The following is a 17,153-nucleotide window of genomic DNA, read 5'->3' as shown; positions in this document are numbered from 1 at the left end:
GGGAAGTTTCCAGTCTGTGTGGCGATCCCAGCCGCCAGCGGGGTTGCCAGAGTTCTTCCTTTATGGGCTGAGGATTTGGGGGCGGTGGGGGGCCGAGAATGGACACACAGGCCCCTCCCCGGACTTGACCTCCGACCCCTCGTGTCTCCACAGAGATTTACTGCCCTTCAAGCTTAGGCTGCCCCAGGCCATCCTTGAGGCCAGCAGCTTCACAGACCTCAAGACCATCTCCAACCTGGGCCTGGGTAAGTCCCCTCTGGGGTCAGGGGAGGTGGCTGGGCCTTAGGAAATGGAGCCCCTGGATTGCCCCCCGCTGACCGCCTGTGCAGATGGACGGCCCGTCAGGCTGACCCCGAGCTGGATCCTGAGTCCCAGCTCCCACGGGACCACCTGCACCCCTGCCCCAGGTGCTGAGCCCCTGTAGCAGGGAGATTCTCCCTCTTTTCGGAGTGGCGCCCTTAACAGCTGTCAGGAGGTCTGATGCACAGCCTTGCTGGGTCTGAGGGAGCTGGGTCTGGTCAGGACCCACACAGGCTGACCTGGTGGCAGGGCGCGGCCCGGGAGAAGCTGGACCAAACGCCAGGGGACTTCTCAGCGATGGCCAGGAACCTGGGCCCCAGCCCCGCCCTCGTCAGAAGGAAAAGCAGCGTGAACGTGATCATGAGCTAGAGTGTGCCCCCACTCCCTTGCCTGTCCTGATTCAGCACACCCACCCTGCCCCTTACCCTTCTGACCTTTTGAGGGATGACGAGGGGAGAGTAAAAGACAGGAGCGTTTCTGATCCCAGCCCTTCCACGTAATAGTAAGAAGAGCTCACGTTTACCGGGCCCTTTCCATGGGATGGGCTTCGCGGAGCCAGTGCCAACCTCTGACACGGCCTCTCCATGCTAACCGTCAGGGAGCCCAAGCTCACCAAGTCTGGAGCTGCCAGGAAGACAAGCCAGCCGCCTCTGCGGGCCCCCAGTCCTAGGCAGAGGTCAGGTCTCTTTATAAACAAAGCAGTTAATAAGTCCTCATCAAGACTAAGCCACACAGGGAATGTAGCCAGTGTTTTATAGTGACTTTAAATGGAGTATCATCTATTAAAATTTTGAATCACTCTATTGTGCATCTGAAACTAACATAATATTGTAAGTCAACTGTACCTCGATGTTTTTATTAAAAAGTCTAAACCGCACCCAGGAACCTGCACCACACGTGGCTGAGCACAGCAGCACATCTTCACCAGTGCTGGTTGAACGGAGGAGAGGGTGATGGAGAGGGCGGACCCGGGGTGTAGAGGAAGTTAGAGGCAGACCTGGCATCAGAGGCGATCCCCCCTGGCTCCCAAGCCAGCCACTGTCCACCACCCAGAGAGGCCTCTAGACAGCAATGCAAGAGATGCCACAGGCAGCTCGTGGTCAAAGGCCAGGAAGTAGGAGGAGTCCAGGCCCTCGGATGTCCGCGTTTACTGAGCACTGACCTCTTCATCTGCACTGATGCATCAGATCTTCAAACAACCCTGGAAAGCAGGTTCTGTTATTGTGATCCCCACTTTATGGCAGAAGAAACAGACACGAGGGGTTGAGTGACATGTCCAGTGTCACAGGGTCCATGGAGGGCTGGGCAGCTGGGCTCCAGCCCTCACCCACTAGCTTGTGCTGCCCCTTAACTCCTTATCCAGGCTCTCCTAGGTCCGGTTGACCCAGTTTATAAACTTCAGGGCCAGTTTTCAGTTGATATTGGGGATAAACACTGAACTTGGGCCCCAGATGTTATAGTTGTTGGGCTCTTACCCTTCCAGAAGCTTCATGTGGGACAGGTGAGAGTCTTGTAACTCATACAGTCCAAGTGACACCCCTCCTAAGGTCTAAAATGCCACAGGTGACGCTCTCATTGCCGCGCCCTTGGCGCTATCTTGTGCAATCCTTGCATCCCCATTTTAAAGATAGAAAGTCAGTTCTTAGCACAGCCGAGAAACTTGGCCAGGGTGCTCCAGGCAGGCAAGAGCGAAGCTGGGATGCATGCCAGGGGCTTCTGACTCCCGGCTCAGCCCCTCCACTGCCCCTCAGCTGCACCTCATGACCTTCTCAGTTCTTTTGCAACGAGCAGTCAGCTGCCAGTTTTGAGGCCAAGTTGGGAGGGCAAGTGAGATGCATCAGGAGAGACTTACCTCTGAGAGGAGGGTCAGTGAGCAGCCTCACTGTGGGTAGGTTGGGGCAGGCGTCCCTAAGACCCACTGCCCCAGGGACCCGCAGTTTCCTCTCACCTGGGGTGCAGGGACGGGGCTGCCCCTAAGCCCTAGGAACGGCTGTATGAAAGACAAGCTGCTCCTCTGGGAAGAAGCACATTCCTTTCTGGAATAGACAAGCCCTTCTATCCTGGGTGAGCTTCACCTGGGGCACGTTGAGGAAGTGAGAGGGGAGGCGCCCTCTGGGAAGCAGGTGGCAGTTCCGATTGTGTGTCCTTGCGAAGGGGATTTAAATGGAATCTGAGTGCACTGAAGCTTAGGAATCAGGGTTCTTTTTTCTAATTTTTTGGCCACGCCACGCGGCACGTGGGATCTTAGTTCCCCGACCAGGGATCGGACCCGCGCCCCCTGTGTTGGAAGCACAGAGTCTTAACCACTGGACTGCCAGGGAAATCCGAATAACCGGAGGGTTCTGATCAGGCCTGGTGTCCCCAAGGGCTGAAGGTCAGAAGCGAGGTTCACCAGAATAGGTTTTGCCTGGAGCCGAGGAACGGTTAACTTTTCAGTCCTTCCCCAGAATGGACGGAGACCCGGAGCCAAAAGGGCACATCCTGTCAGAGGCCAGAGGCCCTGGCTCTGGGATGTGCAGACCTCCCTGACCTTCACCTGCGGTTGTGATGATAAGTATGCCAAGAGCAGCACTTGCCAAGGGCCCAGACACACCAGGCATTGTGCCCAGCGCATCACACGTTGTTCTGGGCAAGGCACTCTTGCGGCAGAGAAGTGAAACCCACTCAAACGAGCTTAGATAAAAGGGGGCTTAGTGAAAGGCTGCCGGGAAATCTCCGTGATAGGAGCAGAAGGTCAGCCGGGCTTTGCAGGCAGCAGACGCTCATCTCTGCACGCAGCTCAGCCTCCTCCCTAAGCCCTGGTTCCCGCTCCGACCTGCCACCGGCCAGGCTCTGACTCCCGACCTGGTGATCTCATAGTTGGAATACGTTTACGAGGCGTATGTGTCTTCTGTCGCTAGTGTCGGCGGTGGTTCTTTTTCTGGCAGTCTACTCACTTTTTACAAAATGAATAGAATGTCATGAATATCCAAATCATTGCACAAGCCCTGCTGTTCAGACAGGGATGACGTTGCTGAAACGGGGCTACCGACCTACAGGCTCAGCACCATGGGATCGCACAGAATGTTTGCTCGTGAGCTGATGTAAGAAAGTCTGAGTTTGGCCTTGGAAAAGCCAACGTTCAAAAGGTCTATGTAGGTGTAAGCTTGGGCCCGCAAAACTAACATAGGGGGCAGCTCGGCACTAAACTGCATGCAGTTGAATCTGAGTGCAAAAGGGATCTAGGGAAAGCGGTGACAGATAGGGGTTAGATTTGCAGAGGTTCTCAGACATATTTGTAGTATGTATATGTTTTAATATTTTTAAAATATGTTTAGAAAAAGCGTATGTTCTATAGTGCTTCCAAGTTTGCCTGTAACTTGCTTTTTCCTTTACATTATGTAATGAGAATTTTCCTACTTATTAAAAATTCATTGAAAACTCCAGATTGAACAGCTGTCCAACAGCCCGTCTCTAGGATGCCACAACAACATTCACCCACTGATCTCACCAGACTTTCTAGCTGTTTCCATGGCATCTGGAATACTTGGCTGCATTTACTCGTCCCCTCTTTGTTCTGCCGGTAGCCCAGGGCTCCTCAAGTGTGCAACCTTTGTCACCTTTGCCTTCAGGGTCTACAGCCCAGTACCTGGCCTGGCCCGGGGCCTCTGAGGGTTGTAGGAGTGGACGCCTGGCAGAAGGCATCCCCAGCTGAGACACAGGAAGCCACAGGGCCAGCAAAACATCTGCCTCAGTCCGAGGGCAGCACAGAGGCAGTGAGGGCACAGGCCCTTAGGGGAACTGCGACCACTGAGCTGAGCTTGCCCAGTGCCGGTGGGCACAGATGCCCACAGCCGGGCCAACCGCAAGGCCTGCATGACAGCGTTCTGCTTCTCCCCTGGCCTTGGCATTGTGTAGGCTGCAGAGAATGTTACCTACTTCCTTGTTTTGTTTTTTTCTTTTTGTGGTACGCGGGCCTCTCACTGTTGTGGCCTCTCCCGTTGCGAAGCACAGGCTCCGGACACACAGGCTCAGCGGCCATGGCTCACGGGCCCAGCCGCTCCGCGGCATGTGGGATCTTCCCGGACCGGGGCATGAACCTGTGTCCCCTGCATCGGCAGGCGGACTCTCAACCACTGTGCCACCAGGGAAGCCCTACTTCCTTGTTTTTAAGCATAAAGACCTATGCTGCCACTGAGTTCCCTAATAGGCCCTCAGACCCCAGGGTGCAGCTCCTCACCCCTCAGAGCGGCATTCGCTTTGGGGCCTCTGCCCTGCGAGGTACAACCACCAGGCCTATCTTAGGGGCAGGGGAGTGGTTCCTAATCACCCAGGCCCCGGGCCCATTTCTGTGAACCCCACTGTCTGTTCCACTCTTGTAGGAACACAGATCTGGGCGGTGGAGAATGTGTTCTTTTTTTCTGTGCATGATGGACCCCCCCTGCTCTCCTGAGGCGGGCAGTCCAGCTGGTGGTCCATCACTTATGGAGCTCTTTGCCCTCCTTTTTGCCTCCCTCTTCTCATTTTCTCACTTCTTCTCTTCTTGTCTTTAGACCTCTTCCCATGGTTCAGGATGAAACCAGAGAAGTACAGTCCTAGGGTTGGTCTCTCCCGTCAGTGTGCACCAGGACTGCGGAGCCCAGGGGAGTGTAGGTGAGGCCTGAACGTGTCAGGAAAGCTCCACCAAACAGGGGACATTTGACCTGAGTGTTGGAGGATGAGTAGGAATTTGCCAGGTGGAGAGGGTGGGAAAAGCATTCCAAGCAGAGGGAACACATTAGCCAAGACCTGAAGGTGTGGTGGCCCGTGGCGTGTTCAGGAAGAAGTGAACAGCAGAGAGAGCGGGTGGGGATTCCGTAGGCAGCGCTGGGAGGGTGTGCAGGGCCAGATCCCACAGGCCTTGAATGCCAGGCTAAAGGTTGGGAAGCGATTCTGAACAAATAGAAATCAACGGCCCACCGTACGCCCAGCATAGAGCCACAAGGAGTAGAATGGATTGGGGGCGGGATGGGGGCATGGAGGCAGCCTATGGCCACGAGCTAGGTGAGTGGTAATGGGAGTGTCCGAGCATGGGTGGGCGGTTCTCTTGATCGTCTACCCCATAACTTGCACCTTCTCCCAAAGGAAGGGTCTTATGAGAACTTGGAGGTGAGCCTCAGGGGCCTCAGCTCACCTATGGGGCTGCAGCCCAGTCACCTTAGACTGGCCGCCTGCTGCTCCTTGCTAAGAAACCTTCCAAGGAGACCATGCGAAGTACCCGAGAGAATGGACCGGTCATGGAGGGGTCATAGCTGCCCAAGAAAGTGAAGCATAGGGCCCGGGCAGCCCTCAGGAACAACCCGCCTGGATCTAGGGAGAGCCTGGAGACGCACCCTCCCCCTCCGGGCTCTCTACGTCCTCAGGTGGTGGCTGGCATGGGCACAGAGCCTGGCATGTCAGAAAGTCCCACAAAAATTCGTCATCTGATGCTGTGGAGACAGCCGGCCACGGCACTTCCAGGCTTGGGAGCCTCTGCCCAGGACGGGGCTGAACCATGAGTCCTGCCCTGCTCCCCTGTGGATGCGCACGGCTCTCTTTCAGTCAGTTTCTCGGCAGCCCCACCGTCCTGGGATTACACCTTGCTCACCTTCATTGGGTTTCTGACCCCTTTGGCCAGCAAGGTGGCAAACACCCACAGCCCCGAGAGTGCCCATCCCTTAGGGCGGGCACGCACACGTGCACACACATGCACGGCTGCCCTTGGCCATCTTGCAACATCTCCTGTCTTTCGATGTCAAGAGCCTGTTGTGTTCTTACCACATTCCCCGTTCTGGGGTGCTCACCACCCCACTACTCACTCACGCCAGGAGAGCAACCAGGATGGGAAGTGTCGCAAGTTCCTATGAAGGGCGGCCCAGCACACGGCTCTATTTATTTATTTATTTATTATTATTTTTTAGCATCTTTATTGGAGTATAATTGCTTTACAACGGTGTGTTAGTTTCTGCTGTGTAACAAAGTGAGTCAGCTATACGTATACATATATCCCCATATCCCCTCCCTCTTGCATCTCCCTCCCACCCTCCCTATCCCACCCCTCCAGGTGGTCACAGAGCACCGAGCTGATCTCCCTGTGCTATGCGGCTGCTTCCCACTAGCTATCTGTTTCACGTTTGGTAGTGTCTATATGTCCATGCCACTCTCAGCTTTAGAGCTAGTGTGACCTAGTTCAAATTCCAGCTCCTTCACTCACCACCCCGGTGACCGTTCATCTCCCTGGCTTTCTCATCTTCATCTGCCACACGGGGACAACATGAGGACTTACACCAGAGGCCTGTGGTCAGGGATCGGTGAGATGGTCCCTGTAGAGCAAGGAATCCCCAACAGCCAGAACGCAGTGCACGTTTGTTCCTCGTATTGTCTTTGATGCTGTTTTTGGTGGTTTTCTTACTGATGACTCCCTCCCAGAGGTAAACAGCCCTGGGTGAGAGGCTAGAGGCCTGTCTCAATCACTAACAATGAATTTGCACTATCGATCTCTGAAATGAACGCGTGGAACGAGACCTGGGTTCCAAACTCCTCCGAAAGGAGCTGCTTAAGGGAGCTTGCAGTGACCTGCCAGCCAAGTGACCTTGTTCTCAAAATGTGCTCCTGTGGCCTTTTGGGAGCATCCCGAGCTTTTGTCAGATTCTCCATAGAGCCTGGTACCGAGAGGTCAAGAACTCCTCTGAGCTAGTCAAGCCCCGGCGCCCTTTCAGCTTGGACGTCCCATGCCCGTTACCCAGAACAAGCCTGGTGCTGCCCATCAGTGTAGGCCTGCTTTGGTGGCCCCAGCTAAGGGCGGAGTCGAGAGCAAGGCATGTGCTGGGACTTAACTCAGCAGCGCAGGAGCTCCAGCTCTCTGAGCTGGGGGCACAGGGCAGCTTCCTGTTTTAACACAGATTGGCCAGAGGCAGAATCATTTTGCAGAGGGCAGGCATTCCCCCACTTGGGTGGTCAGGTCTGAGCTCACTGGCTACAATCCATAGTTCATTCTTCCCGCTGTGACAACTGCAGTGGCCCAAACAGGCCCAAAGCAACTTCTCTGTCGGGACCCCATCCTAGGGATGACTAGATGAAGGCCTAGAAAGGTCCGGTGACCTGCCCCAAAGCACCCAGCCGGTCAGCATCGGGAGCTCCGGGGTTCTGCCCCCTCCATCCCCGTACGTACCTGCACCCCGGGGCATGGGTGCCCCCCCCACCGTGGGGTCTCACACGCCAGGGGACAGGACTGAAGCTGAGCCTGTCACCAGCACCGTCCAGGCCCCAGCCCGACACCGCAGGGGAGGATGGCGTGGGGCTTCCCCTCTCAAAGCAGGAAGTAGTGGGAGAGGTTTAAAACAGTCCAAGAGGGGAAACCAACCCTCTGAGCGGTGAAGCAAGCACTGTGTGGCCTTCCCTCGCCCTGCCCCCCGTGCAGCCCACAGACACCGCCCGGGCCAGGCTGGGGCCCGGCTTCAGGACTGACCGCCTCTCCCTCCCTCATCTCGACAGGCTTCTGGGACTCCTCGCTGAACCCCCGGCCAGGAGGTGGGAGCCCAGTGGAGGCCCCGAGAGACCCAGCCCCGGGAGCGCCCCCCGCCTCCATTCTCAGGTCATCCGCCCATTACGAAAACTGCTCGTGTGAGATCGAGCTGCCCATAGGAAACGGCCGCCTGTGGTTTGTGAATCCAGCCTTCATCGAGGACTGCGGCAGCTCCCTGCCGGCTGACCAGCCACCCCCGGGAAGCTGCCCCTTGCCGTCGCCTCCCGCCTCCGAGGCTACTTCCCCCACCTCCAGGTGGGCCCCTCGCCGCCCAGCCCCCCCTCCCCCGCCGCTCCCCCTCCATCCCCCCAGCTCCAGCCGGCCTCCTCCCCCCGGCCCCCCTCTGGCCTGCCCTCTGCCTGGTTCTCCCTCAGCGGCTGCTCGCCCGCCTCCGCATCCCAAGGCCCTTCCTCCCTCACCCCCAGCGTCTGCCCCCCGCCTGGCACCCCACACCCCAGGCCCCCCGGAGCTTCCAAGCCAGCCACCCATGACAGCCTGTGAGAGGCTCCCGCGTCCCCTCGCAGGCCTGGGCCCCCTCAGGGAGGAAGAGATGAAGCCGGGGGCAGCCCCCAGCCCCTTGCAGTCCCCCGTCCCTCCAGCGCCCACGAAGAAGAGCCTCCCCGCCGCCCCTCCCAGACGCCGCATCGCGGAGAAGGCTTCCCTGGAGGACCCGAGTGCAGGGAAGGCGGACAGGGGGGCGGCAGCGGAGGGGGACCCGGCGGGTCTTTCCAGGGCATCCCCGCTCCGCCTGCCTCCCCAGGGGACCTCCGGCAGCCCTGGGGACGGGCCTCAGAGAACCACAGAGCAAGGCCAGGAAGCAGCGGCCAAAGCCGGCGATCCGGGCAGCATGCCAGAGCCTCCGAGGAAGATTCGACAACCCCCGGTCCCACCTCCCAGGAAGAAACGGCTCTCCCGGCAGCTGGTCTCGGTCCTTCCAATTCCCCTGGAGACTGCCGAGCTTTCCACGGACGGGGAGGCCCCCGAGAACCCCAGGCCCGGTCCACTGGGAGAAGGCCAAGGTCCTGCCCCCACGGCTGGCACTCAGAGCCCGCGTGCCCGGCCCGGGGCCCGGCCCCAGAGCACCCCGGAGTTCAAGGGCTCCCTGGCCTCCCTCTCGGACAGCTTGGGGGTGCCCGCCTCGGCCACAGACCAGGACTCCTACTCGACCAGCAGCACAGAGGAGGAGCTGGAGCAGTTCAGCAGCCCCGGCATCAAGAAGAAGTCGTCGATGATCCTGGGCAAGGCCCGCCACCGCCTGAGCTTCGTGAGCTTCTCCAGCGTCTTCAGCGCCTTCCTCTCCAACAACCGCAAGCTGTACAAGAAGGTGGTGGAGCTGGCCCAGGACAAGGCCTCGTACTTCGGCAGCCTGGTGCAGGACTACAAGGTGTACAGCCTGGAGATGATGGCGCACCAGACCTCCAGCATGGAGATGCTGCAGGAGATCCGCACCATGATGACCCAGCTCAAGAGCTACCTGCTGCAGAGCACCGAGCTCAAGGCCCTGGTGGACCCTGCCCTGCACTCCGAGGAGGAGCTAGGTCGGTCCGCATCCTGGGGCAGGGGCTGGGAGCGGGGGGGAGCCAGGGATAAACCCAGATGGTCCTCCCTTTCCGTGAACTAACCCCTCTGCTGTTCTGTCTCCTCCTTCCGAGTTCGGCCCATGGGCCCAGTTAGATGGCAGAACCTCAACCACCTGAGAGCTGGGCAGGACCCCACCCTCAGGATGCTCCTGGTTTTGTTAGGGAGACAAGTCAGCAGGAGCGATTAGCGGCCAAAAAAAAAAAGCACGAACACACATGGCTGCGGAGGGTCAGAGGCAGTCCCTGCAGGAGATCTGGTGGCTGCAGAGATGTAGAGACCCTAGAGGGCATGGACCCTCTTATTCTGTAGATGAGGAAAAAGGCCCGGGAAGGGGAACGGACTTGGTCAAGGTTACACGGGAGCCAGGGGCGATGGGGAAGCTGACCGCAGGTCCCTGCCTCCGGGTCACCACGCCTCTAGCTGCAGAGGCTCTGAGGGCCTGGAAGGACAGACAGGAGTGGGGTGACGGAGGCAAGGGCAGCCGTCGTCCTGTTGAAGAGGCTGGAGAAGCAAAGGGGAAGAGGGAGGCAGCAGGATGAGGACCAAGACAGCCAGGACCAGCCCTAGACCCAGACATGGGCCAAGCCTAGGCCTGCGTGCCAGGGAAGGGTTATCTTGGCCTCTACGGAGACTCAGCCGTGGGGACATGGGCCCCTCCCTCACCTCCCAGGGATAGAGCAGCTCAGGTGTCTCCCTACAGGGACAGGACTTGGGACCTCCCCTGCTGGGCCAGTAGCTGAGACCCTGGGGATCGGACAGAGCCAGAAAGACTTTCCAAGAATATTTCCCTACTGTCAACCAAAGCTGAACATTGCCTTGGTGTCAAGTTGACGTGGGTTCAAATCCTCGTTCAGGCCCCAACCAGCTGTGCGACCTGCACCGGCAGAGCCTGCGTTGGTCCATGTGTGGAGTGGGGATTATGGCATGTGTGTTGCACAGCCGCTGTGAGACCAGAGATGACTAATTCTCATTCCACTAGCTGATCAGGACGCCTCTGGGATAAGATGACATTGAACAATGAAGGAATAAGCCATGTGGATAGCCACGTGCATTTCTCCAGGCAAAGGGAATGGCAAGTGCAAAAGCCCCGAGGTAGGAGCAAGCCCGGCCGCTTGGCAGAACAGCAAGAAGGCCAAGGTAGCTGGGGCAGCATGAGCACAGGGAGCAAATGGGTGATGAGTGAGAGAGGTCACAGGGACAGGTCGCAGAGGGGGCTTGTGGGCCACGGGAAAGACTGCAGCTTCTATGGTGGATGAGATGGGAGCCCTTACAGGGCTCTGAGCACAGGAATGTCATGATCAAACACGGCATAACAAGATTATGCCAGTTGCTGTGTTGAGAATGGACTAAAAGAAGCCAGGGCAAGAGGCTATTCATATAACTCAAGTAAGAGATGATGACAGCCTAGGTCAAGGTGGTAGCCGTGGAAATGGTAAGAAGTCAGGTTCTGGCTATACTGTATTCTTGAGACTAGATTCAGATGGATCTGGTCATTGAAAGAGACACATCAAGAATAACTCTACCAAACATTTATTGGGCACCCAGGCCCTCCAGGTACAGCTGCACAGGTTGTATACTGCACAACTCCCATGTACATGGTGCTCTCTGAGGTGGTGTGCTAGTAAGCAGCCCTGTGAGAGTTTCATGTGTGCCAGGCCCTGTGAAAAGCATTACGTACCATGCGTGGCTCCTGTGCCCTTGGCAGTGTTGGCTTTTGTTGAATGTACTACACTGTCTCACCTGTCAGAACTGTGGGCTGTACCTGCCGGGGCTGTGAGTATGTCCTTCCAGGGACATGGCATGGGGATAGCCACACTGTCAGGCAACAAGACGTGGGGGCAGGATCCCTGCAGCTGGTTTCCTCACCCTCCTGCTCTCGCTCCCCTGCAGAAGCCATCGTGGAGTCTGCCTTGTACAAGTGTGTCCTGAAGCCCCTGAAGGAGGCCATCAACTCCTGCCTGCGTGAGATCCACAGGAAGGACGGCTCGCTGCAGCAGCTCAAGGAGAACCAGCTGGTGATCCTAGCCACCACGACCACCGACCTGGGCGTGACCACTAGCGTGCCGGAGGTGCCCATCATGGAGAAGATCCTGCAGAAGTTTGCCAGTATGCACAAGGCCTACTCGCCCGAGAAGAAGATCTCCACCCTGCTCAAGACCTGTAAGCTCATCTACGACTCCATGGCCCTTGGCAACCCAGGTAGGTGGGCAGCCGGGAGGGACCCGGGCTGGGGGCGCTCTCCGGATCCCTGGAGCAGCGATATCGTATGAGGCTGGGACCCCTTCCCCTCGACAACTCCAGAGCCCTTGGAAGGCACTGGAGAAGCCTTCCCAGAATCAGAAGGCTGTTGGGGCAGGAGTAGCCACCGTGGGTTCCCTGGGGGCCGGGAGGGGAGCCACGGTTGGCTGCCACACTGAAAGCAGCCAAGGAAGCCAGCCCATACTGTACCTTCGTATGAATTAGGCAAAGGTGCTACGTTCGTTTGCTAGGGCTGCCGCCACAAAGTTCCACAAACTGGTGACAACAGAAATTTATTGTCTCACAGTTCTGGAGGCTGGCAGGTAGAGATCAAGGTGTCAGCAGGGCCCTCCTCCCTCTAAAGGCCGTAAGGAAGGAGGTGCTCCAGGCCTCTCTGCTAGCTTCTGGGAGTTCCTTGGCTTGTGGCAACATCACTCCAGTCTTTGCATGGGGTGCTCTCTGTGTACGTGTCTGTGTCCACGCTTCCCCTTTTGATAAGGACGTCAGTCATATTGGATTAGGGGCCCACCCTACAACAGTATGACCTCATCTTAGCTAATTATATCGGCAAAGACCCAATGTCCCAGTAAGGTCACATTTCGAGGTACTGAGGGCTAGGACTTCAACATATGAGTTTTGGAAGGACACAATTCCACCCGTAATGGCCACGTAACTCAGTTACAGAAGCCAGTGGGGCAGGTGTGCCCGAGCTGGGCTGGGCTGACTCGAGGGTCTGTGGTCGGAGGGGGTCGTTTGGAGGCCGGCTGGGCTAGGATGGCCTTGCTTATGTGTTGGGTGGTCGATTGGCTACTGACTGGTCTCGGATGGGGGTGACTGGGCCACGTGTTTCTCATTCTCCAGCAGGTTAGCCCAAGCTTGTACCCATGGCGGTAGTTGGGGTCCAAGTGGGCAAGTACAGCCTGCAAGGCCTCTCGATATGAACTTGAACTGGCACAACGCCGGTCTGACACATTTCACTGACTCGTTTAGTCACAAGACTAGCCCAGATTTAAGGGGTGAGGAACCAGACTTCCCTGCTTGATGAGAAGAGCTGCAAAGGCACCTAGCAGGGGGTGCAGATGTTGGGAAGGGCATCATTAGGACCATTTCTAATCAGTCTGTCCCAGTGCTCCTCCAGGCAGACAAGCACAGGCATCACTGCACCGTGGTGCACACCTTACACTGAGCACAATGCTGGCTGGATTTCATCCCCTGACTACCCCTTCAGCTGGATGTCCCTGTGCAGTAAGCAACCTGCGTAACTGTACATGACAGCCATGGTAATGGAGAGTGGAGGGAGTTTTAACCTCTGTAGCCATACAGACTTAGGTTCAGATTCCTGCTCTGTCACTTACTACCTGTGTGACCTTGAGTGATTTACTTAACCCCATAAGACCCAGTTTCCTCATCTGAGGAAGCTGTTTTACAAAGAGGCAAAACTAAGGCCGCTAATGGTTCAGAAGCCACACTTGGTCGCTTGTGGGTATTGGAAACAGCATATGTAAAATGTCAACCTCAGTGCATGGTGCCTGGCGGGCTCGACCAGTGGTGGCTGTTTTAGGGGAGGGATTCTCCATCTGCCTTGGAGAAGGGCAGGCCAGTGTGACCACAGGCCAACAGAAAACATCTGTTAGTGTGTGACTGGGGGATGGTGCAAGGTCCCCTCACCCTAGAAAAACTTCCTCACAGGCCTGGAACAGGCCACAGTTCCAGGTTGGAGTCACTCTTTTGGATTAAACTGACTTGGGTCCAACAGTCAATTGTGAGAATGAATACTGTTCCCCGTAAGCAGATGCCACCCTGACTTACAGCTGCACATTAACCCTTTATCATAATATTGGAAATGTGATTGGAAGAGAGAGGGTTACAGCAGTGGAGTCGGGGTGCTGAAGTGGAGGGTTTTCTTCATGGAGTGGGAGTCAGACCTCGAGATGGGATGTCCCATGCGGTGCAGAGTCCAGAGAACAGGCCAGCGTGTGAGCTCCACAGCTGAGAAACCGCCTCAGAAATCGCCAAGGAAGTAAGGTGGGGGTCAGCAGGCAGCCTGCACCCCCCAGAGCTCTCAGAGGTGGACCTGCTCTGTCCCAGGGGTGCAGAACCTGGGAAGCTGTCCAGGAGCCCACAGCAGCGATGTGAGGCTGGAGGTTAAGTCCCCACTGTGGCGTGGCAGAGGGCTGGCCAGGAACCTTCTCAGAGCGAGGCGGCCCCAGGTCAGCAGCGGGGGAGGGAGGCAGGCTCAGGGGGTGTCCTGCGTGGTGTGCAGAGGGGGCAGCTGGATCAGGGCAGGAAAAGAGACAAAGCCCCGTAGGACCCTTTGCTGGGAGCAGCCTCAGCGAGAACAGACAGGCGGGCCTGGGACCTTGGGGGAATGTGGAAGAGAGAGATCCGGGCTTCCTTCCCAGCTGTGTGATTGTGTCCAGGTAACTTCGGTGCTCTGAGCCTCAGTTTTGCCTGTGTTAAGTCAGCACAGCTACACCCGCGTTACGGGGCTGTTGTGAGACTGAGATGAGCCTGCAGTTTGCATCCAGCCCAGTGGCTGGCACTTAACAAGGACAGTTACCTTCCCCTCTGAACTTCTCGTTCGGGCAGTCATTCTCCCTGCCTTGAGGGGGCTCGGGGCAAAGTCAGGACCCAGGGCTCTACAGACCCTGAGCCGTTATCAGGGAGGCAGCTTTGGGCCTGAAATGGGCAATTGCGTCCTCAGCGAGTCCCCGTTTACTCAGAAGCCTTGAGCTTCCTGCAGTTCTTTTAAACACTCAGTGTCTTGGCAGTGACTTCAAACACTGTTTTGCTGACAATGAATTCACTTACTAAAAACTTACCAGCGAGCAGGGAATGGGGGAGGGAATGGCTAAATCTGAGGGAAAAGAAAGACAGAGAGGCACTGCCAGAGCTCAGCCCGTGAAAGACTGAACAGAACAAGGACGATCATAGCTTCCTTGTCCTTGGCTGGCAGGGGCAGGAAGACAGGAACCTCTGCTGATTCAAAAGCCAGCTCCAGGCAGGGAGACTCTGAGCCCAGAAATTCAGGACGGGATCAAGGCTCCGTGTGAAGATTCCCCACCAGGAACAGACCCACCAGGAACAGATGGGTTTCTTGGCAAGAGCCAGACAGTGGGTTCCCCTCCCACTGCTGAGTGAGCACTGGCCTTGTGAACCCAGTGGCTCCCAATCTTGCAGGCCTGGGCTGCCCCACTCGGAACCTCAGCCTCTTCCCTGAGAGGAAGCAGTTCCGCCAAGAAGAGCAGGGGTCTGAGGGTTCCTTCAAGGACGTGGGTTTGAACCCCGTTCCGGTGCTGTAGCCTTAGACTTGAATCTCATGGGGCCTCTGCTTGTGTGTAAAATGGGGATGATGAGACCTACCTTGCAGGTTGCCGTGCGGGGTAGAGGTGGGGAGAGCACACAGAAAACACCTGGGCTGCGTGGCCCCAAGGAGGTACTGATCTTCCAGAGCCTCTGGTTTCTAGCCCCGTTCAAAAAGAGGCTGGGAACACCTCTCTCACCTGGGCTGTGGCGAGGCTCAGAGGCAAACAGGTGTGTGGGTGAGTGTCCAGTAGATGTGAAGATGCAGGAACGGCTGCTCCAAATGTGGAGGATGCAGCCACTCAGTGGTTTCCAAGCTGGGTTCCCCGAGGCACCCCAGGGGCCGCCAGAGGGACACAGGACTGGGCTTGACCCCAGACAAACCTGCTTGTCCCTCTTTTACACACAGGGTTCCACCTGGGATTTTGTTTGAAATAACCAGTTCTGCTGCTAAATTTTTTGGCCTTTTGAGAAAACCTTTCATTTGGAAAACATTTCAGACTTCAAAAACTTCAAGAATAGGAATAGTACATTAAAATAGGAACATCCACTTACCCCTTGTGGACTGTTAATATCTTACGTCATTTGCTTTATCATTTATACTCTCTCTGTGCATATGTAATTTTTTCCTGAATCATATAAGGGCAAGTTACATACATCTTGGCCCTTTACCCCTAAATACTTCTGAGAATAGGGATATTCCCTCACATAACCACATTAAAGTTGTCTGCTTCGTAAACTTACATCAATAAAATATTTTTCTCCACTGCACTGCCTGTATTCCAGGTGGTCACTGATCTAACAAGGCTCTCATTAGCATTTCCTCCTCCAGTTCAGGGTCCGATCCAAGGTCAGGTATCGCATTTAGTTGCCTCCTTTAATCTGGAACGTTACAGCCTTTCTTTGTCTTTTATAGCATTGGCATCTTTAAAGAATACAGGTTTCCCTCCCTGCCCCCTCCCCATCTTTTCTTTGTCACGAAAGTTCCTCATTTTGTGTTTGTCAGATGTTTCCGCATGATTAGACTGAGGTTAGGCATTTTCAGTCAGATCTGGACTGACTCTTAAATTCTCTTCTGGCTTTGACATGCAGTGACCTTAGGACCAGGTCTTCTGCTCACAACCTCCGCCCACCCGGCCCCGCTCCCCTCCCGCACCCTCACCCCCTCACCCACCAGACGCTTCCAGAGCTTTGCTACTCTGAGTGTGGTCCCCAGCACCCCCCGCCCCACCATGGAAGCCCTGGGAGGCATGGGCGACCCCGTGGAGGGCACAGCGCCGGCTTGGCTGCCGCCGGCCTCCACCACCGACACCCACTCTACGCAGAAAACTGCCCTTCCCCCCACCTGCCCTGCCCCAGCCCCTCAAGTCCAGGAAAGAAGCTCCACCGGCCCATCTCTCCCACTGCACGATGCTGGCGATAGTAACTGGTATCCACACGGCCTGGCTGCTGGCGAGACTGGCTGGGACAGTGGGAAAGGCAGAACTTAGAGACACAAAGCCTGAGGTAACGGCCAGGCTGTCTTTTCCAGAAAGGTAGTTGCTGTTAATGCCCATGATACAGATGGGCCAGGATTCAAAGCTAGGATATCCTTACTCCAGAGCCTGTGCTTCCATCACTGTCCCAAGCAGCCAGCCTGGGAACGGGTCCCAAAGCTCCCGAGTCCTGATCAAGTGCTTCCTCCACTGTAGCAGGTTTAGGGGCCCGTGTCAGGGAGGGTGGGGAGCTCACAGAGACAGTGGCTTTGGATAGACCTGGCCCTCTGTCCTGCAGCCAGGAGCAGACTGCATGAGGCTCGGTGAGAGCAGTTAGAACTTCTAGAATCATCTGTCCCATTACTTTGACAGACAAGCTCTTCCCACCTCTTCAGTGTCTAAGACCCAGCATTCAAGGCTGGCCCTGCTGTTGGGGAGAAATAGCTTCAAACCCAAGAACTCCTCCATAAGATAGGCGTTGGGGGGAGGAAAGGAGAATGCAGTGCACACAAATGTGGGGCTCTTTCTTAAAAGAATAAAGAGCAGGCAACATCCGAGAGGGCAGTGAAGGCCAGCAGGCTATTCTCTTCCTTCGAGAGTCTGTATCTGGCTCAGGCAGGGCAGAGGCGGGGGTTGGGAGACCCCAGGTGCAGGGATCGACAGGCCTATGACATTGACTGAGGGTAGACAGGACAGAGAGGGAGGTCAGTCTGTTGGTTTCTAAAAATCGATGT

At 56.5% G+C, this 17,153-nt stretch overlaps 1 protein-coding gene across 5 annotated transcripts in view; it reads left to right on the top strand.

The window, feature by feature from the left end:
* The window catches only part of RIN3 (Ras and Rab interactor 3), a 119,229-nt gene that overhangs the window by 86,322 nt on the left and 15,754 nt on the right, over window positions 1-17,153 (top strand). For 4 of the 5 annotated variants that reach the window (XM_073800100.1, XM_033850700.2, XM_033850701.2 and 1 more), the window contains 3 exons: window positions 154-245; window positions 7,792-9,360; window positions 11,294-11,602. In XM_073800100.1, coding sequence (XP_073656201.1) covers window positions 154-245; window positions 7,792-9,360; window positions 11,294-11,602 — 1,970 coding nt within the window. The remainder of the gene's footprint in view (window positions 1-153; window positions 246-7,791; window positions 9,361-11,293; window positions 11,603-17,153) is intronic. The other variant, XM_073800102.1, reaches the window with a different exon arrangement.

The sequence above is a fragment of the Tursiops truncatus genome, chromosome 2 (genome assembly GCF_011762595.2).
Source record: "Tursiops truncatus isolate mTurTru1 chromosome 2, mTurTru1.mat.Y, whole genome shotgun sequence".
NCBI lineage: Eukaryota > Metazoa > Chordata > Mammalia > Artiodactyla > Delphinidae > Tursiops > Tursiops truncatus.
The sequence above is the reverse complement of the archived record's forward strand: the minus strand, read 5'-3'. Positions and strand labels throughout refer to the sequence as shown.